This window comes from Solanum tuberosum, unplaced genomic scaffold (genome assembly GCF_000226075.1).
Source record: "Solanum tuberosum cultivar DM 1-3 516 R44 unplaced genomic scaffold, SolTub_3.0 scf00105, whole genome shotgun sequence".
Taxonomy (NCBI): Eukaryota; Viridiplantae; Streptophyta; class Magnoliopsida; order Solanales; family Solanaceae; genus Solanum; species Solanum tuberosum.
This window is the reverse complement of record NW_006239031.1, coordinates 1,643,787-1,666,015: the sequence shown is the minus strand read 5'-3', so window position 1 is coordinate 1,666,015 and position 22,229 is coordinate 1,643,787. Positions and strand designations below refer to the sequence as shown.

Here is a 22,229-nt window from a genome sequence, read left to right as displayed (position 1 = left end):
TCGGCCACTCTTTGTTCTTTTAAGGATAACCTCTCTCTCAAATAAATGTATATATATTTTAATTACCAATTCCATGCGGAGTTGCTTTTCCTTGCTCCCAGAGGAGATTGGGCCTTAAGCTGCTAATATCGTCGTCTGCTTGGATGGTTCAAAACAGCAAAAGCAAAAGACAGTTTTCCCTGTTCACATAATTAGAATAGTGAACTGTTTTGTGCCACATAATCCATATTTACACCATTTAAGACCCACATAACAACTGATTTTGGTTCACCATCCAGTACCTGCACTGGAGGATTGATCTGGATTGGTGTTTGCTTAGGGCCATTTGGGGAAAATGCTATTTTAGCAGAAAGTTGGATATTAATGACATTAAAATCTGAATCAAATTCGCGTTCCAAACTGATTTGACTAGTTCCAGCATTGTGTTGGTTCAACAGGTAACCGCAAAATAAATTTCTAAGCATGTATAATATCCTATCATAATAACTAGGTGATTGCTATTTATCTAGTCAATCAAATATTTGAACGTTTTCCCAGTGTAATTGACACTGATTACATTTACAATGGTAATGTGAATATTTAAAATGATAAGAGATTGTACAAGCAATAAAGAATAAGTGTGAACATTATCATATACATAACAATGCCATAATAATACTACAAATCTTTTTTGCTTATTATTCCTGTGGGGACACCATAACAAACTGGGGCTGCTCCAATCAAAAAAGGGAGAGTGCATGCCTCTCGAGCTTGCCCCATGAATGATCCAATCTTTGGTCTATGGTTACAGTGGTTAGTAGATATATTGTTATTATACATATCAGCTGTTGTATCTTTCTTTGTCTTTACCCTTTCACTTCTTTTTCTATTACTAATTTTTAAGGACTCAAGTTTATCTGAAAGTGTATCACATTGATCACACCTAAATGAAACATTTGATCTCTCTCTCAAAATAGCATCAAGCATGCTCTTCCCAAATCTGTCAATATCCTTGTCTGTCACTTCCCATAAATTAGCTACTATAACTGGTGAACCTGCGAATAGATAGCACAGGGGAGCACCTCGAGGAGCATAACATCCATGCAGATACAGTGATCCGCTGCTGCACCCCATAAGCAGAGTAGCAGCACAACTCTCTAGTTTTTTCACCTCATGCTCGGGGATATATTGTGCTCCTGAAATACCAGCATAGCAACATATGTTATTCCTAAAGGAGCGTGTAGGCAATATTTAGTAAAAACTAATGAACCATGATAATATCGTCAATCAGTTTAAATTTGAGTGTACCGCTTCCGTGGCCGAAGTAAATAAAAAGATCATGACTCCTCAATGCCTCGGCTAATTCTTCTACAGCTGGTGCAGTTCCACACTTCCCCTGCACAACGAAGTTAAATGCTTTTGTTTAACATATCCTAGGAAGGGGCATGTGACAAATCACATTATGGTTATACACTCCAAATATTACTAGAGCCACTTGGGATTTTGCAGATGAGATAATAATGCTCATCATATCATATATCATATATATATATACAAAAATTCTGAACCTCTTCTTCTTCTTCTTCACAATTAAATATTTGTGTACTTGCTCCTGTTGAGTGGCTCACTAACACCATTGTTTATGTTACAGATCCTGGTATGTATTTTTATAATCATTTATTTATGCTTATGTTATTAAAGATAAATGATAAGATGTAATAATTTTCATTTTCCTTTACATTATTAATGTTTCACACTAACCTTTATTGTCTATAAATAGAGGGGTTTCCTCTCATTTTAAAACAACGAAAATTCTTAACTACTACTTCTTCTTCTTCTGCACAATTAAATATTTGATTATGAACTTCTTCTTCTTCTTTTGCACAATTAAATAATTGTGTACTTTGCTCTTCTTGAGTGGATCACTGACACTATTGTTTTTGTATCATTACACTGATGAATAAAATTGTTTCATCCTGAGAGGATCTATTTTTTTAAACCACGGGTACTAGAGGAAATGATTTCCTTAAGGAGACATTGTGCATTCAGTGGGCTCGATTTTTCCTTTCTGTTTCATTATATTATTACAGATCCTGGTATATTTTTTTACAGTCATTAATTTATGCTTGTGATATTAATTTTTGTTTTTGAGTACATGTTTTGAACTTTGTTGTTTATGTTTCTGTAAAATTATTGTTATAAGTATTTGTTAGTATAGACTCTATGTAAATCCAACTACAGCAGATTCACAAATAACTTTTTACATAATACATTTCTGTACAACATTTTCCAAAGAAAACTTTTCTTCTCCAAGAGATCAAGCCTAAAAAATTATATGATTTTTGTTTGTTGTCATAATAATGTTAATATTAACAGGAGTAAAAAAAATATAGAAAGTCAAATGATAGAATTAAAACTAGCAATTGATTACAATTGTATGATACACAATGATGACTATTCTCTCGCACCAAAGTATTTTTTTGAACTTATTTTTCCATTATGCCTTACTTCTCTTTCACCCTTTTAAAGGATCCTTAATGTTTTGTTTGTGCACAACTTCAATTCCAAAATACTATCATAACTATATTACATATGAAATTTTAATTTGGAAGATAGCATTTTAATTATTTTTTTTGATGACAAGGGAAACCCGCAGCCGCTACCCTTTGGGTGCGCACAGGGGTAAAAACCCCCCGCTCCTATGCAATAGCTCGCAAACCACATAGGAAAAGTAACCCGCACCAGGCAAGCCTGGTGCGACGAGCTCGGACCCCAAAAGGCAAAACGCCTTGCTTTCGCTGGCAAGGGGTTTCGAACTTGAGACCTCCAACATGGAAGTCCCAAGCCCAAACCACTGGGCCACCCCGAAGGGTAGCATTTTAATTTTAAAACACATAATAACTACATATTACTTATTGGTATATCATATGATTATGAAACCTTTGCTCTTGATAAACACATTAGTTATATATATATATTTATATATATTTTAAAAAATATTTAATATTTTGAAAGTAATTAGATAGTGTTATACTAACAAAATTTGCAAAGAAGAAAATTGAGAAAAATATTTTCTTGACTCTCTAATTAAAGACACTATGTAACCATGCATATAGATGAAAAAAATAAACTAACCATTGTAAAATTTCCAGAGCAAATTAATGAATCTGTAAAATGAAATTATATAAACTAGGAGAAAATAGTGTTATGATTTGTATTTTTGCATTTTCTTTTAATAAAACAAATGATAAACTACAATTGAATAACCTCTATACTCTTAAAAATAGATTTATATAAAAAATACTATAACATCAAAATACAAGAAAAATTCTATTCTAATAAATTTAAAACAAGAATGTTCTAACCGCGCGAAGCGTGGGCCCATTTACTAGTTTTTAATAAAGGGAAAGACATGGTTAACAACTATGAATTCAGAATTGTTTCTTAGTTCATGATATTATATGCGTATATGTATATATATTGTTTTTTAAGGGAGCAACAACAACATACCCAGTGAAATTAGTTGGCTGATTGACTAATAAGATTATTTGTCCTAATTATTCATAGTTATAAGATAGTATATATCAGTGGAAACAAACTAAAATAATAGAACCACTGCAGTTTCCACTAAAATAAACTACTTTTTGCTAGTTATTCCTCCCATTTAAAGAAAACATATATCTCAATTTTCAGTTGAAATTCATAAAAGATAATAGGGCCCTTTTAGCAATCACAAAAAAGGGAAGAAACATAAAAAGCATAATTTTTGTAGAGTATATATATAGATGAACCTTTCACATACATGCACGTTCAGAAAAGGTAAAATGTGATACTTAGTCGAAGGGTTTTCTTCCTTTTACTGTTCTAATTCCAGGAGTGAAGTAGAGAAGTACCTCAAAATCCTGATCTCTGAACCAGTTTTCAAATTCACTCTGTGTACTGCTGAGATCTCCACTTGGATTCAAAAGATAATAGGAATCCAGTGGATCAATCAGTGGAATGGAAGGTGATGATGGAACCCCTTGTTTCATAGGAGATCCCCCCTTATTAACTTGCTGTTGATCTTGGCAACACTTGATCAGCGTTGCTCTGATGCTGCTAACTGAAGGCATGCGATAAACCTGCTGGTTTCTTAATACCGGTAGGTTCTCCCAAGGAAGCATCTGCAGAAGTTGTCATTATTTTTCTTACCAAAACCTTCTGTTTAAAAAGGTTTACTAGAATTTTGCCAATTAGGGAACAATTAAAAAGAATCTTGCCAATTAGCAGAGAAACTTTTCCAACTTGGAGAAGTTCAAACAGTTGCAGCACAACTGCGTAACTATGCACAATGTATAGGCTTACACGATACAACAAATTGCAATATTTAACAAATCTATCATTTCCCAAATTGCAACTTCTTGAAGCATGGGAGGACTTTATATAAGGAACTTCAGGCATAATGAAGCACAAAGTTGAATCAAGACTCTTCAAGCAACAAATACTAAAAGAATAACCAGGAAGCAAAGATAAAAGTAAACACACCTGCACCTCAAGATCCAAAACAAGAATAACTGGTCTTCTACTCATGGATTCAATCTCTTCTATCTCTTGGGCTTCATCAATTATAGACTTGTATACTGAATCACAGAGACTTTCAACTTCTGTAGATGTCTTAAATAACACTTTGGAGTTTCCATGACACCCTCCATGTAGGTGACACCCTTTATTTATAACCATCTGAGAAATGCAATTTTCTTTCTCACAAGCGTACTTCGCACCTCCAAGAATTACTTTAAGAAGACTTTCATGAACATCTGCTCCAGCTTTACGTCTAAAATGATCATAGAGTTTCTTTACTAGTGAATCCAGGAGCTCGCATTCTGACAATTCCCCCAAAAGCAAGCATCTCCAAGGACCTAACCATGAATCCTCTAGATTCCTGAGGCATATAAATTAAAAATATATAATACTTTGATATACGTTATTTGAAAGTGAATTGGCATCATGATAGCAATGATAAGCATCACATCCAGTGACTTCACTCTTAACTACCAGATGGAAAGGTGAAGACATCAACAATTATACAAAATCATCATCACGACACCAATCTTGCAACTGAACTTTTCAAACAGTCAAAATTCCAAGAATTCAGTATTGAAGATCATCCACATTGAGGGAAATGATCTTTTGCATGGAACACAAAAGTAGATGAAGAATTATTTAAATAAGACTAACCGTAAAAAGTTAGCAAGGCGCTTATCAAGGTGTTTCCTCCACTTCCACCATGATGATCTGCTCTCTGTTGTATCTTCTAATAGGTGTACAGAAGAGGATAAGTAATTATTCTCTAATATATCTCTAAAGACTGGAGCCACATCATCTATCATGCTGGACACCCAAGGGCAATGCCAGTGCTTATCTTTGACTTCAAATGAAAAACTGGAAGTGAATTCAGCAACATCATCTGCAGCTTCTGATGGCATGAAAGACGAACAATTTATGTATACCTTTCATGAATTTACTGTTCAATTTAGAGTGTAAGACTGTATTACCATTTAAGATTGAATGCACCGGCAAAATTACAGTGATGGGCTGACTAATCGAGCTCATGCGAGATAATAAAACCCATGATTGAATGGGGTATGGAGAATGCAACAATTCAGTCAACAAACTGGAAACAGAGCGTCCAAGCAAGCTAAGACAGACGATTGTACAAGAAGGAAGGCTCTCAAAAAATTTCGAAACAAAATCTTCAAGATCTTCAACTGATTCAGGTGCAATCCTGCATTAGAAGAGGAGGAAGATAGAACAGAAATGAACACATCTTCTTAGTGAAGGTGCTTAATTCAAGCTAAGACTAAGAAATACCTGAGCATGTTAAGTTCTTCTGAACTAAGATACGGTTGGCTCGAAGAACATGAACCCTGAAAACGACAAATCCATAGATATAAGTGCATCCAGCACGGTGCAAAGGAAAACTATAATATTAGCTTATGTGTAAGAGAAAAACTTAGATTTAATAGTAGGTTGTCTTTTAGGCTTTAGTGAGATTTTGTAGAAGCTTTGCTGGATCTGACTGAGGGATTACACTGGGTATATGTTGTTGTTTGCTGGCTGAGACTTTACCTTTCCGGTCTTTTGAGGTACGAACATAATGCTATGTTTATGTTTAGGGATCCAAGGTTGCTCCTTAGAGTCATAAATTTTTTATTTACTCTGTGAGTACTGCTCAACATTTTCCTTGGAGAAAAGCGAGCTTCCTTGGTCTGACTTTTCTTCCCAGTTATTAATCTCATTTTCTATCTGATTTATCATTACTCTGTTTGCTATCCTCAAAGAAGATTTTATACTCCCAAAAGATCTGCCCAAGGAATCCAATCCTTAAAACAATATTGCTTCAAGGGGAGAAGGGTAAAGAAGATGACATGCTTGGTTAGTGATTGTTGATCAATAACATGATTATAGCAGAATGATCACAGCAAAAGATAGTTGTCGACGCTCATAGTCACAAACACAAGTGGATAGATTCGGAGGAAAATCCAATAAAAAAAGGTTGTATGTTTATTTCTGACTAGAGATTTCAACTTCATTAAAATATATCAAGTTAACCTAACTCAGATTCAGGCTTAGCTCACTTTCCTACCACTTAGGGGTTGTTTGTAGCTGGATAAGAAACATGTTATCCATGTATTAATTTTCGTACAACTTATACGACGTTTGGTAGGTAGATAGGAAATACGTTATTCATGTATAAAATTAATACGACGTTTGGTTGACAATGTAAAAACCAACATAACTAATGCATCATACATGTATAAGTTATGAGGGAATCTATGCATTATTTTATAAAGGATAGAAGGTGGAATAACTAATCCTTGCATAAATAATACCTACATAAATAAGTACATAGATTCACTCATAACTAACCCCTACATTTACTAACACTTGCATTACTCTAAGCAACTACTAAAGTCCTTGAACAAAAAAAAAATGGCAAGGCACTAGGAGATCATGCTGCCAGTATTACATGCAACCATGATGCAGAACACACAGCAACAATTAGGGGTTTAAACTGCAGACCAAGCACGGCAAAGAAAAAACTTCTTGTAGTTCAGTTGTTGACGCAAACTAAACTAAAAAACACATACCTCATAATCCACATCATGTTCAGCTTTCTGCTTCTTCAACGGGAAAGAAAAGAAGTGTTGATTGAGATGAGTACCAATTGAAGCTTGATGGAAGAACGATGCCCATTGGCTCTCAGAGATTGCTTTGCTAGGTGCTATACTAAAAGACTTAACAGAAGTAGAAAGTACATAAACTGCCGCAAGCAACCTGGAAATCTGTTTGAATTGATATAAAAGTCAATTTCCTGGGAATCAAACTGTTTTAGAGGGTTACAAATTGGAGAAAAACACGATGAATTGTCATATTTTTATTTAACATCTCAACATGCACCCAAAGAATAAGCATACAATGATTTAATATTTACACATTTGCAGAGATCATTGCAGTACAAATCCACTACAAATGAATACCAAAAGATGATTTACATTTACAGCTGCCACCTAAGGAAATCAACCCACACATGCAAGAACAGAAAGCTAAATGAAAGATATTAGAACCTTACTTTGTAAAATACAGTATTGCAACAATCCTTTTATTATTGACTTCAGGACATTAACCTTTGTTACTAGTTAGCAATTTGTTCTCTCAGAGGCGAAGAGCAGGTAAAATTACCATGTATTTGTTCATGCACCTTATGGTTTGTTTACAAGCACGTAATATGAAGCCGCTTAGGGGAATTTCTGTATAGCATTTTGTAAATGTATATACCCAAAGGAGATAATTCCAAGTGAGTGAAAAGGAAGCAGACTGATAAGTAAGAATGCAAGTCTCTCAAAAGGTAGATAACAGAAACAAGATTGTTGAAGTATACACTTAGCTAAGAGAGGAATTTCTAGTACAGATCAACCAAAGAAAGTAACCTTTTGAGAAAGCAAGGGAATCTCACGACTGAGAATGAAAGCCAGCTTCAGCCAACCAATAACTTTTGATAACTTAATGCATGAAAAATTACGGCATTCTTTACAGCTAGTTTTCCTGCATAAGAAAGAATTCAGGACAACAGAAAATATTATTACGAACTAAAACTTAATGTGAATGTATTACAACTTACTACAGGAAAAATGTATACAGCGAGGGAAATATGTGGCAACCAACTCACATATATAGGTGACAAATGGACGATTTGGGTTGAATATGAGCAGGTCAAAATGGTTGAATTGATAAATGGTCAAGGTGGGCTAAACAATGGGTCATAGAGCCACTCAACTCTTACCAAATTTTATCTTCATTATTTATTTTCTTATAATTTGTTTAACTACTAAGCACACAAACAAAGCTTTTCTGTTCTTTATCAGAGCTATATTTAAAATATCAAACAAAAAAAAAAATTATTTAAAGATTTTGACAAAGCTTTTCATAGGTCAATTTGTGCTACATACTTGGCCCAAATCAGTAAACCGTCCAACTTGGGTGGATTTGAGAGAAGTAACAGTGGGACCCAGGAAATTCTCCTATTTAGTGATTATTTGAAATCATTTAAACTTCAATACAGAAAGATGGATATTCAATTTGGAAAGATATGACACTTGGACCTAGCTCAAGAGGAGAAGATTGCTCAATTTCATATAAGCAAACCGCTGGTCCATTCCCCAATCAATGTGGACCTCTAACAGAAACAAAGCATACACAACCTTTGGAGTCGTATTCTAATAGTGTATGGAGACTAGAGAAGATAAATAAGGACTATTGAGCAACTTAAGTAGCCAACACACCAAAAGAAAGCAAGTCACTTAAAAAGTATTAAAAAGCTAACTATAAGCTACAGCGCAAGCTATTTACAGCAGACCTTGAGTTGATTGTGTTTGTGTGTGTTTGTGTGTGGGGGGGGGACAAAAGATAGTATCTTGTTCTTTTACTTCTATAAGGAAAAGTCTCACTCTAAAGAGAGATATATGACCAGAATTTACAGAAGATGTGAAAGAAACATCAAGTAAATAGTCGAACACCGTTTTCTGAAATAAGCTACAAACAGAAATCATCTTAAAAGACAAATTACTGACAATCGGACTGAAGTTGATCCAAACAGATTGGACTGGATACGAAAGATTCAGATAGCCAACCCGAGCTGGAATGGATTGAGGCATAGTTGTGCTATTCACAGAAATGGTCCCACTGCCCTACACAATTATGTTGCTAGAAGCTCCAAAGGATCCCCCAATGCAGAAGAAATGCCTGTACTTGGAGATTTTACAGGTTCTCTCGAACCAAATACACCAAGTGGTGGCAAAAAAACATTCAATCGGCAAGCCAATTTTGCCTCTATCTAAATCTGTTGGAGTTGACTACATGAATATTCTGCATCCATTCTGCTCTATTCAGGTTCATTTCATTTCAGTACTAAATAATTGTTGTTGTTTCATGCAAATTACGGGTTCCCCAAAATTAAGGGAAATAAAGTTCTTAAAACCACAAAAGTCTACTGACAATTCACTCCAGTTCTGTAAATACTTGGAATAACAGTAGTTTCTGGACGTTTTTTAATAGAAGGATAAAAGCGTTAATTTGTTAAGCACTTGTTGAGTCTCCCACCTCCGCTAAGGGATGGGGGACTTGGGCAATCCTCACCCCTTCAGCTAGCTTTTGGTTAAGTCATTTCAAGAACAATCTAATGAACAATGTCTCGGCTGCTGAAGATTGTCAAATGCAACAAATAAATATCGCTGTCGCATTTACACCAGTAATTTGAATTTCAGAATTCATAATAGCAAGTTAGAATTTGTCTGAGATTCAAGATATGACAACTTGCATATATTTCTGCAGGCATACCTGGTTCCTTTGCAAGTATAGCTATTCAAAATGGAATAGCAAATGCGGTAAAGTATAAGTGAATGATCAACGGCCAATTCAACCGCCCAAATATTGTGTCCCATCTGGTCAACCAAGGACATTAGTGGCAGAGAAGAATACTTGGGACAAGACGGATCTGAACTGAACAGCGAAAAGCTTTGAAGAACAAGCTTTTGTGCTTCATGGCTATCACCAGAAAGACCTAAGCATTTTTCTGCCGCAGACAAGATAAGAGGTAAGGCCAATGAAGAAGTTGAAAAGCATAATGAGAGCGAAAAAGATTAGAGGTTTGTCATTGCATGCTTCCAACACTAGAAGAAACCAGGGCCACAAGTCGATCACAGAGTTCACTGCTTCAATGAAATTGAAAGCATGAAAGAACAGCATAAATTAGCTCAAACATACACACAAGCAATATAAAAAAATAGACAAATTGAATGGGTTTTGTCAAAATATATGAATGTGTTCTAAAAAAATGAGCTAACTTCAACTTAACATTATCAAAATACATATGGCTACAAATTACGAATATCAATATGAATGATCAGTTGCACATGTAGGTGCATCGTTTTTATGACAAAATCTCTTTCTGAATTTAGAACCCTCAGAGTTGGACAATTTAGAAAGACATAATAGCTCCTGTAACAGGTCTACAGTTTTTATAATCGCCCCACAAGTGTTAAGTGATCAAAGGCTGAAAAGCTTCGCCACGTGTGCCTTTAAAAGAAAAAAAGCACAAAAATGCAACAGCAAGAATAAAGGTGTTTCTTTCCAAAATTAAGAGCTCAATTTACAGGAAAACAAAATCATTAACCAGACAGGGAACTAGTACTAACTACTAGTAACATCAAATTTGCAATTATCTTCACTAATTTCAGAATCCATTATACAACAATGACAACATTAATCCCAAAAAACTATGGTTAAATATCATCAAAATACAATTTCCACTAACACAAGAAAAGATAACTGCAATTGAAAATTTGATTCTCTTTGTAATGAATCAACAACAACAACAACGACATACCCAGTGTAGTCTCACAAAGTGGGGTCTAGGGAGGATAGAGTGTCCGCAGACCTTACCCATACCTCCCAGTACAAAGGTTGTTTCCGATAGAGACTTGGATCACTCTTTGCAATGAATCAACCATTGAAAAGAACCAGTGTATAATATTGGCTTCCATATTTAATTGCTTTAGGAACTGTTCTAGTAGTTATCTTTAATTGCAAGATTCATTTTCAAGTTTTCCAAAAACTGAGTCTTAATTAGAAAATAAAACGAGATAGAAATAGACAAGAAAACTAGATCATTCCCAGTACTCAGACAGCAAAAGGCTCTAATCTTATCCTCTCTTTTTATTTCTCATCTTCAAAAGTTAATTCAAATATTCAAATGCTTCTAACTCAGATTGATTTAAGCTTCATTGCACGAAGCACACAATTCTTTTAAGTCATTTCGCTTTACCACGAGAAGAGATGACCCCTGCTTCGACATCACTCGGTTGCTTTTAGCAACTGTCCACTGCTATTGAAACATAATAATGTATGACTCCAAGCTCTTTTAACATGGACAACACAAACTTTGAGAAATACTAATAATTTCTTATATGTTAGTGGTATCCATGCCAGCAGTTCGCTGAAATGAATATTCCACAAGGCAGCCTGCAATAGTACAAAAGCACAGGAGTAAACCTCCCATCAAGACTGAAGCCGATGAACTCACATTGAATTTTGTAACCTGCTGAACTTGGAGCTTCAGGATACTCCTACACCTCAACACAAGTAATGTGACAATTTACTCATTATTTTTTCACATTCAGGGAGGAGCTGTGAGTTTATTACTAGTAATCTATAAATGGGAAATAATTTTTAACGAAATTTTGAATTCTGAGCATGTATCATATGTCGCCTACTGAGAAACCAGCCCAGAGCCACAGCTAAAGAAAGTGATAAGAAAAATAAGCACAATCACATCCAGAAAGAACGTCATGCTACCTGTAGTAGTTAGAAGCCTCAGCGAAAGTTGTCTGCGAACAAGCTCCCATTTCAAGTATACAAAATTACTCAAAGACCCAGATCGGAGAATCTCAAGAGGAAGATGGTGCCAACACTTCAATTTGTAGCACATACCTGTGAATTAAATGACCAAAATTGGCAATGAAAAGCAATTTCTATCTTAACCTCCAGCTGAAAAGAAACATATTAGTAAAAGGTGCTTACAGCCTATGTCTTCAGCATCATTAGCATGTTCATCATCCATAGAACTTTCACATTTTTTCATAGAGTGATATCTTGACCGCGTCATCCTTAAATTATGTTCGGCCTCTTTCTTGGTCTTCCTAGTCCTTCTGCCTTCAACAGCATTTTCCAGCTTGTCTTGGGATGGGAACTCCTTCAGATCTGAAGGATCTGTTGAACCATTTGCAAATGAATACGTAGCCTGGTGCTTGGTATGCTGGGAACTTGCTCCTAAAGAACAACCAACAGAATCCTCCCAGCCGAAGTTATTCAGCTTCTCAAAGGAAGATCTATACTTCTCTTTAACACTATATACAAATTCCACTGTGGAGGTAGTATTACAATGTTGGCGTCTCCATAGATCTCCTAGAAGCAGATCAATTGAAACTTCCAGAATAATTCTGCATTTCAGGCAAGAGATGTCATCATAGTTTTCAGCCAATGTTTGCTTAGCAGTATTTAGTTCCTTTTCTGCCAACTCCAAGAGATGTTGTTTAGCATATAGTTTTCCTGATGAATATTAAAAGACACTAAGTTGAAAATCCAGAAAAACATGCATTGTGATATACGAGAAAAAGCAAAGAAGTTGGGAAAAAGAATTACCTAACATACAACAGAATGAAATTATGAAGAGTGGCAAACTCTGAAAACAAGAGATGTCCTTCCCCCAAACTAGAAGTGTCTTAGCCTCAGTTCCATTTCCAAGCATCTCATGAACAGTTCCAACCTGTTGTATTAGTTTATGCTATCATGGTCAATTAGATTCTCCACAACACATCCAAATAAAATTAACGAACTACTTTTCTGTATTTTATAAATATTGACAATTATAAAAATAAATAAAATAATGATAGACCTGTAAAATGCTTTCCAGATAACATTGGAGGATATTCCAAGGAGTAAGCATAGAACCATCAAAGTCAAATGAGACACTTGCAGGAAACCAAGCCTTTGCAGCCACAGAATCATATATCTGGAATTTTGTAAGACCATATACCTCACCCTGCTGCTCTATCTGATATTGGAAGTTTTCTTGAAGTAGTTTACTTCGTAAACGATGGGCTTCTTTTGCATAAGCAAGAGCCTACAGGCATTGTTGACATTAAAGAGCATCTCAACAATTTGCAATCAGTAGACAGTAGCATGCTCAATATTAGAGAATAACTTTTAAGTTTGAAACAAAAATGTCCCTCCACCCCACTTTATGGTCCTATTTTCATATAATAGATGCCAAATCTTCTCTTGGAGCATGGATCCATGTGGTCTCCTAAGGTATGTTAACCCAAGAATAGAAGCCAAAATAAAAATCTCAAGCGGGGGCACCCACATTGGATCTACTTTCCTCTAGCAAAACATTTTAAGAGTTCCATGAATGAGTGATATTGATTCAAACAAATACGGAAGAAAACTTGAAGTTGCAGCCCTATAATCATGCAAAATGCTATAGCCATTATTTTACCTCAATCAGTCGTCCATTTAGAATCAGTCTCTCACTCAAGTCATAGTAAAGATAAGCAGAAAGAAAGGCTGAACCGCTTGATAAAGGAACCTAAGAACAAACAACAGCTCAAATTAGCAGGTACAACCACACTCCGTTAACTTGAATAAATGCAACGGAATTTGCTGTGTCTACGTTAGAAGCTTACAGCATGAATGAGCTCTGAAGCAGTGAGCTTAACTTTATCCTCTGTAATGTCACAGTGGAAAAAGCTTTGATTACTATGAGACACTTTAGAAGAAAGAGAAAGGGTTAGAAAGAAGCTCTGCTGAAACCCAACTAATTGTGGTTGAGATTCTTTCATGCACTTCATCCAGTATTCAACAGACTTGGAAAGTTCACCACAATGGTTCGACAATGTTTTGATGAACATTTCATTCACAGGTGATGTACAGAGTGCATGCCTAAGTCTTCTATATCTCCATAGTAACGACACAGACTTCTCTAATGGAATATTCTTCATAAATATTTGTATCATCATCTCATATATGTCTGGATGAATTTCCAGGTAGCCCTGAAAAATGGAAGCACAAGATGATAGAGTTTATGGAAATTGGCATATCTCAATACCAAAAATTCAGCATTCTTCAAAAAATTTAGACACACACAAGCATGTTTATCGTTAAGGCAGAAAAGATTAAGACCAATCATTATTATGTTTCAGAGAACCTTTGGAGAAACTTTTAGGAATTAAAGCTATTGTTGAACCAGAAGAGTAATTTTACACATTTAAATAAGTGAGCAATAAGTAACTCTTGAAAAATTCCTGGATTTTTTTTTTAAAATCTACTGCGAAGAAGCTTTCTGGAAGCCAACCAATGATTATTTATACTCAAAAAGCATTTCTAGTAAATCCTTATAAACATTTATCTGTCAAGAAAATTACATCGTAGGAAGGGATTCCTAAAAACCACTTCCCGAAGTGAAAGTTGCTCCTTATGGGTCCTACAACTAGGATGATCATCCACATGAAACAAAGCCAAAAATAGTATCACAAACTTCCCGAAACTGATGCACGAGCCATCAAAGTTATAAGACCAGTCAGAGCGACTAGAAAGAGAGAAGTTTGAAGGGCAAAAAAATGTTTTATTCAAATGAATGTGATACAAGGCCCTTTTACCATGTTCATGGCAAATACAAATTGACATCGAGATTAGAGATTACCTTCAATGATAACAAGTCAACAATCTGATGCAACATATTCAACTTAGTTTCAGACATCCTACACTGATCAGGTGCATGGCAGTGGTTCAGACTCATCCAAAGTCTAGATGCAGCACGTATATCTTCATAAAGTCTCTGTTCAAAAAGGAAAGACGGGGAATAAAATAACAAATCAGTATTCAGAACCACAGGAAGGGTTTTCAGAGTCAAGAGAAAGGAATTAACTAAACATAGGAAAAACAATGAAAAGAGTATATTAATTTGTTCGTTTGTTGTGAGATAGAGTTGAAAATGATAAGAAAATTTTCAGATTTCTTCTCTTCTTTAGACCAATCAAATCGTGAAAGAAAATGGACCTTGGACCTAACTCAACCCAAAAAACAAGCTCACGAGGTAAGGATTGCCTAAGAGCATATAATAAGGAGAAAACATTTCACTCCATCAACCAATTGGGGACATATAAGGACCCAACATTGGGTAAACCAAGGATAGGATATGTCTTGCTCTAATACCATGTAAAAAAAATAAACCTTGAGCCTAACTCAACCAAAAGCTAGTTCATAGAGAGAGAACTGCCTAAGTTTATACAAGGAGACAACATCGCTTAACCAATGTGGCATATTCTAACACATTTAAAATAAACAGAAAAGGAAGAACTCCCTCCCTTTCCTTCCAAGTTCCAAATGGAAGGTCATTAGCCCAACTGTTTGCCCCCCAAGGAAACATATCAATGCAGGAGATCAGCCTGTTACGCTGTAATACCTTTGAATCTGGTTCAATCTCACTGGTACAGAGTGCACGTGCACAATATGCATAGGCTGCCAGATGAGAAGCTGAATTAGCGCAGGATAAATTTTCTCCATAGTTTTTCCATTTTAAAGTAATTTCCTGCAAAAGGTATAACCTGACATAATTAACAACATCAACTAGACAGACAATCAAGCTCTGATGACCGTAACTCAGTAGATAAAGAGGCAGACACAAACAAATAACTTACAACTGTAGCTATTGCCTCGGATAGACACTGAATGCAATCTTTCAGATATTGAAATCCACGGGCTCTTAGCACCTCTCCCTTAACAATAAGGGATCTACATCTCTGCAAATAGCTGTCCTTGGAGACATATACTTCTTGTAAAAGAAGAGCTATAATTTTCAAACACATTTCCTGACATAATCTTGGATTTCGTACATTCAAATCTCTATATGCCATAAGCTCCTGATGAAGTATAAGAATCAGTTGTTAGCAGCACCTATTGTTGAGCAAACAAAGCACATTAAATCAAATATAACTGCTGAAAGAGGTTATAACTATTAACAAGCCCAGCCAGGAAGAGTTTGTGTGTTAGAACCTGCTCCAAAATGATTCCAAGAGCCTGTTTTGATTCTACAAAAGGTGACATCAAAGAATACAACATAGTGGTACCTTCTTCAATATCCACATCGTTAACTTTCAATTCCATCTGAAAGCAGATCCACATCAGAGAAATTCATTAACAAGAAGCCAGAAAGACCAATATAATTTTCACTACTGCATAAAATGGAAGGATGGTAAGTGAGGCAAACAAGCAAAGCTTTGGATTTTACCTTCACAAACTGTTTCACTACAGATATGGGACTTGGCAGTTTTTTGAACAAATGCTGTGCAGCAGACCAACTTTTAAGGCTATCAATGAGGATTTTTTGTACCTTACAATCACCACTATGTTGGAGCACCTCCAAAAGAAAAGCAGTTTTCTCACACGCCTCATCAATGAAACCAATCACATCATCTTCTGACAGATCATTCTTAAGTTTATCTGATTCATGTTTAAATGATTCACACACACATAAGACACGATTCCAAGATGCTTTGCAGCATAGCTTCAAAGCTTTAGCAGCCTGGAAAGGAAGAAACAGTATAATCAAAAAATGGACTGGAATATGCAAGGACATTTTTTCCCCTAATAACAGCTGATACACCATATTAACGTATTTATGCACTATGACTGTGCAGAGCGATATTCAGAAAGAACGTCAATAAAATGATGGTACGGAGGAACTAGTTCACCACTTTTAAAGCGTTCTAAGTACAAATAAGAGGAATAGGAAATTAGATCTCCCTAGGCTCATCTTATCATTTCTTAGGAGTAATAACAATTGGAGAAATAACGAAGGTAATGAAGTTAGGGAAGTGTTGGCAATATCATATGCTGTTTCTTTGTGTCAAAAACTTTCACCCATTAAAAATTATTCCATGTTTTTCATTTTTTGATAGGTAAATTAATTAGTGTTGGCAGTAGGATTCGAACTCCCGCCACTTAGGAGGAAAAATTATTCCATGTTTTCTCTCCTTTACGGAGTAGATTTCCAGACATAAACAAACTATCTCAGTTTCCTATCTCTTTAGCTTTCCAGCAGATGTTTGTCACTTTCATCCATTCAAAATTTCCAGAAGTGCATCTGCAATTAAGTTAGCTTATGGACCAGATCTCACGTTGGTTTATGTAGCCTCCTATTGGAATAAGAGCATCTGCTGCTAAACATCATCACATGTCCATTAAAGTTCACTCTAACATAAAAATCTTTCAGAACTACAACCCATGCTTTTCCCCCCATGCAACTCTATCTTGTGATGTTTTGGATACGACTGGCACTTCTTAAACGTGTATCAAGACTAGCTCATAGTTCCACAATATGCCATAACACAGGCATGTCCCTTCTCTCTCATCCACCCAATATACTACAATACTCGATGACCTAAGTGACTTCATAAAGGTAATTTTGCTTCAAAATTGACAAAGCATCAAAATTTTGAAAGTGAATATTAAACACGATCATCTTCATTATTAATAAACCAACCATGTGGAAAGTAAAAACAGTGGAAAAGGATTAGAAGAATCTCTACAGCTGCCCATACCTCTTTCATTTGCTTGTTTCTGTACAATAAGACAGCAATGTTGTAAAAAGAGGTGAAGAGATACTTAAGTCCATTGGCTTGAACTCGCTCACTTGAAATGAGATATTTGAGAAATCTAACAGTCTCCTGCAAGTACAAAGAAAGAGAGAAGATAAAATTCATTGTTAAAGTGGAGCTAGTCTGTTTCTATTATTGAATGATATATAATATATCATATGGGAGAGTATTAGTGGTACATGATGTCAACAACAATCTTAATCAACTTAGTAGCACGAACAACAACAGAAACCTTGATATCACGTTTTGTGCTTAAAGAGAGAGTGAAAGCAGCGACTGCTACAAGAAGTAACACTTTGTTGTTATCTTCACAAGGATCTTGCTTGCTATCAACGGCACTGCATTAAAAAAAGTGAACAACATAAGGTTTACATAACATAGCCTATGGAGAACTCGATTAAATAGAAGTACCAAGACAATCTTAAAGATAAAAAAGACCAGTAAATAGCTAAATCAATTTTAACAGAGAAGCTAAAAGATCAATTTAAAAATGGAAACTGAATTTGTTCATAAAATACACAACATACCGAGTCCAACGAACCTAGCAATGGCTCTAGAATTCGGAATTCCATGTCAAACTAAAAACTTTAATTCGTTGTATGTATAATCTAGAGAAATATAATAAGTTCAAATATCAAAATGTAAGCTAAAACCAAACTTAGTAGATTGCAGGACTTGTGCTATATGCTAGTGGTGTACCTGTTGTGTAGGAAGACGTTAATGTACTGCTTGAACACATCCTGGATGATTTCTAGGTAAGTATTGCAGGATCCAGCCTCTGTTACACTAAGAATTTCTTTCCTTGCTGAGATAACATACTCCGCAAGTGGCTGGCACAGAAACCTCAATGCATCAAAATAAGACGGAATATAGAGCATTCTCTTCTGTGAGCAGTTGCCTCCTTTGCTGTCTATTTCAAAATAAGATTTTGAAAAGTTGAGCAAACTACTTAATTTCTGCAGCGCATCATTGCAATCCAAGGAGAGAGCTCTTGAGTCATGAATACAGGACTCATTAATTAGCAATCCAGTAGCATAAACCCCCAGAATCAAATCAGTGGGTAGCTCATCCTTCAAAAGAACCAATTCTGTCATAAGTAGGACTTTCCTTAACCAAAGTCTTCCATAAATTCATAGGACTCGTTAAAGAAATAAATAACATCAATAAACTGCTAACGTGGTTACCTGAGAACCTGTTAATTCAACATAATATTTTTTCACGTGCATGGCTAATTCTTTTAATTGGGCAGCCAGGATGCTACAAACATTTGAGTTAACACTTCGGCATTTATGAGCACAATAACAAACAAGCTCCAGAATCTCTACTATAGTGTTCTCCTGTCCAACCTGACATGTAAAATTAACACAACTTCATTAATCATACTACAGATGTAAGGACAATTCTATCATCAAATAAATAACATAAACAGTGAAAAACAAGTTCTAGAATAGACCATTGACTTAATAGTGCATTGTAAAGAAACATTCTTGAGATTATCTTTAGCAGAAAATGAGTTTAAAGATAACCATAAAGATAATGATTTGGATCTAGTCATTAACCCAGGAAGAAGAAAAAAGCATTTCAGATCAGAAAACAGTGCCATCTATCCCACATTATCATATATTTCATAATTGGGCTGTCGCAAGGATGTTTATAGTTTCTTTTTTGAAAAAAAAATACAGTGATGCTCATATCAGTTTGTGCACACCTCGACTAATGAACTGGGTACCTACTATCTCCCACCAACACAAGTATCGTGTAGCTCTATCCAGTATCCACCAAAGCTTAGACGAATAGGAAGAAATAACCTAGCGCTTTTCTACCTCTGTTTGATTTGAACCTTGGTCTCCTATGGTTCATACATCTTGTTAACCACTACACTCTTGGGTGCAGGATGTTTAAAGTTTACAAACTAGAAAGTTCCTTCCTAGTCATCTATACCTTTTTTTCATAACCGTTACATTAAATAAATTGGAAACAATAGCCAGTTTATACTAGTAACTTACTAATTAAAGTTCAAAGTTTTCAAAAAAATTACTTTATCTCTACTGATGGATCTTCTCCCATTTAAATATAATAAAATTGCAACTTTAAGGTAAAGAAAAACTTAAGTATCTCTATAATAGGCAAGTGGAGGGATTTAATTGTCTTTTGAGTTACTCTGATAATTGGTAATGTTGATAAGTGAAACTAGATTCTTTTGACCAATTAACAGAGTAACTCAAAACGCAATTCAAAATGGAGGGAGTAATATTTAATAGGCAAGTCAAGGTTTGTGTACAATCTACCCTCCCAGACCCACTTGTGGGATTTTACAAGGTATGTTGTTGTTGTTGTTGTTGTTGTTGTTGTAACTCATGGTTCATTTTGATTTAGCATGATTATGTTAGAGATTCAAAAGTGTATTGATCATATTGCATTATGCAGTAAATAGGGTCACTGAGTCCTACCTATTTATAATTTCCTTTGTTTTATATGGAGCAAGTTAAGTGTAGAAGTTCATTTGAAAATAATAGTTAAAAAAGACATAAGTAGAAACCTATGAATGTTTTAGGTAGTTGAGCAGTCCTGAAGAAGGCGAGTTAATTTCTGCGGTTTCCTTTTCTTTTTTTTATAATATAATGGCATCTCTTTTAACTTAATTTCTATTATTCTTGTGGAAGTATTATTTACTGGTTTTAGCAAATGGTACTTTATGCAAACTTACTCTGGGATTTGCAGGGATTCCAATAGGACTAAGTGGAATTCAAAATATTTTTTCATTCCTGCTTGTTCCCTTTTAAGTCTCCACATCCTTTACTGGTCACATACTACATTGAACATCCCAGATCTGCACCAAAAACAGCGACCTCAAACATCTGTCGCTTTACTAGATCACATAACATTTGAAGCCTCGTAACCTTATTGCTGATCCAACCTTGATTCAGCAACCATATAACCAGAATAAGCAATGGGTTTGATGTACTTAAACTAGATTATTGTATACTTCAAGTCCCCCCCCCCCTCTTTTGTGCTACAGAAAACTGTGAACTTGCTTACTTACTCATCTAAAATAAATTATTCATTTGTATGTCATTGTACTGTCTCCTGTATTAGGAACCAGAGATAAAGTAATGAAAAGAATAAATACTGGATCCTACAAACAGCAGAAACATCCCTGTTCGGGGTCAATAATCTAAGAGAGGGTCAATATAATACCTTTATTTCTGCAGCCATGGTGTCCAGCACATATTTTAAGGTGTCAGCAATCCCAGAGAATTCATCATGTTTTTGTGAGAACAGAGAAGAGCATATCTTCTTTGCGAACTGTGCACATATACCTGTTAGCATGGACAGAGAAGACATCTCTAGAATAGGCAAATGAAAAATATGAGAGCTTCACCTTGAATAGTTGATCCTTAAGGGGTGATTGTTTAATTTGACACAAGGTTTCTATACAAAATTTACACACCAAGTCCCCGTTGAATTTTGTGAAGTCCCCAACCATAATCAGTGTTATTCTGTTCAAATATGTCACAAGCACCCGAGGCAATTTCTCACGAGCATTCGTATCCAAAACCCTGAATTATCCAAAGTTTGTAAAATTCAATCAGTCAAACACGTTTTCTAGCATTGCAAGAACTATAACATGGTCAAGATTTTCAAGTTTTTGGGTTCAAATATTTCAAGAAATCAATCAACATGAGATATAAATTAAGTAAATGAATAAAACTCACTTTAACCACGGCACAACTTCTTTGACCAAATCAAGAAGTCCATCATATTCATGGACAGCCTTGTTCTGAATTAAAGAAGCACACTTAACAAGTGTAACGACAATCTCCACGACCAAAAGAGCAAATTCTTGATCCACATTCTCTTCATCCAATTGCGGCAACAACCGTCGTGTTGATCTTGACTTCTTGACTTCTTTCTTGGTTTTACCAATTGCATTCTCCCGAAGAAACTTAAGTACGGAAAGTCCTTCACATTCCACTTCCTCGTATTTCCCCCATGAATCCAGACAATGAATGTACCGGACTCTTTGTGCTTGAACGGTGTAGGGTTTACAAGACAGCTGCGAGGAGATACTCTCAAGGCAGTTAAGGCATAACCTGTAAATATCAAACAAATGAGGGGCAGATTCGTCAGGGAGTTTGGGGGATTCAGATAGGCGTTTGGGCAATAGTGATAAGGCTGTATTGAGGAACGAAAGAAATTGTTTGGCAAGTGAACGGATTGTAGTAACGTCGGTGGATTTTGATGGTTTGTTTGGTTTGGATAGAGTGGTGAATTCGTGGAGGTAATTAGAGAAGTTTTTGTAGGTATTGGTAGTGAAATTGGTGGAGGATTGAAGTTCTGTGAGTAGAACAGTGGCGGTGGAGGAACCCATAAGAGAGGCTGCGGCCGCCGGAGGGCAGGGCAGCGGCGGAGAAGACGCGGTGGGCGATTTCGGTAGTTGTCCAGAGAGAATATTTAAGGAGCGGGAAAGTGTACCGCTCTTTGTTCTTCAAAACA

The 22,229-nt window shown here is 35.7% G+C and overlaps 1 protein-coding gene across 1 annotated transcript; it reads right to left on the bottom strand.

Moving 5' to 3' along the window:
* Positions 1 to 607: 607 nt before the first annotated feature.
* LOC102604188 (separase) lies at positions 608 to 22,229 on the bottom strand. The gene is made up of 28 exons (XM_015309574.1): positions 21,449 to 22,229; positions 21,115 to 21,292; positions 20,931 to 21,038; positions 18,917 to 19,078; positions 18,432 to 18,802; positions 17,965 to 18,070; positions 17,676 to 17,801; positions 16,364 to 16,657; positions 16,129 to 16,239; positions 15,774 to 15,995; positions 15,539 to 15,664; positions 14,777 to 14,911; positions 13,761 to 14,126; positions 13,574 to 13,663; positions 12,971 to 13,198; positions 12,718 to 12,841; positions 12,097 to 12,624; positions 11,872 to 12,006; positions 9,856 to 10,090; positions 7,950 to 8,064; positions 7,110 to 7,304; positions 5,830 to 5,885; positions 5,514 to 5,743; positions 5,197 to 5,434; positions 4,504 to 4,900; positions 3,873 to 4,142; positions 1,288 to 1,375; positions 608 to 1,175 (listed from the first exon to the last, which is right to left on the bottom strand). The coding sequence occupies exons 1-28, from the start codon at positions 22,102 to 22,104 to the stop codon at positions 658 to 660; spliced, it is 6,408 nt and encodes a 2,135-aa protein (XP_015165060.1). The 5' UTR covers positions 22,105 to 22,229; the 3' UTR covers positions 608 to 657.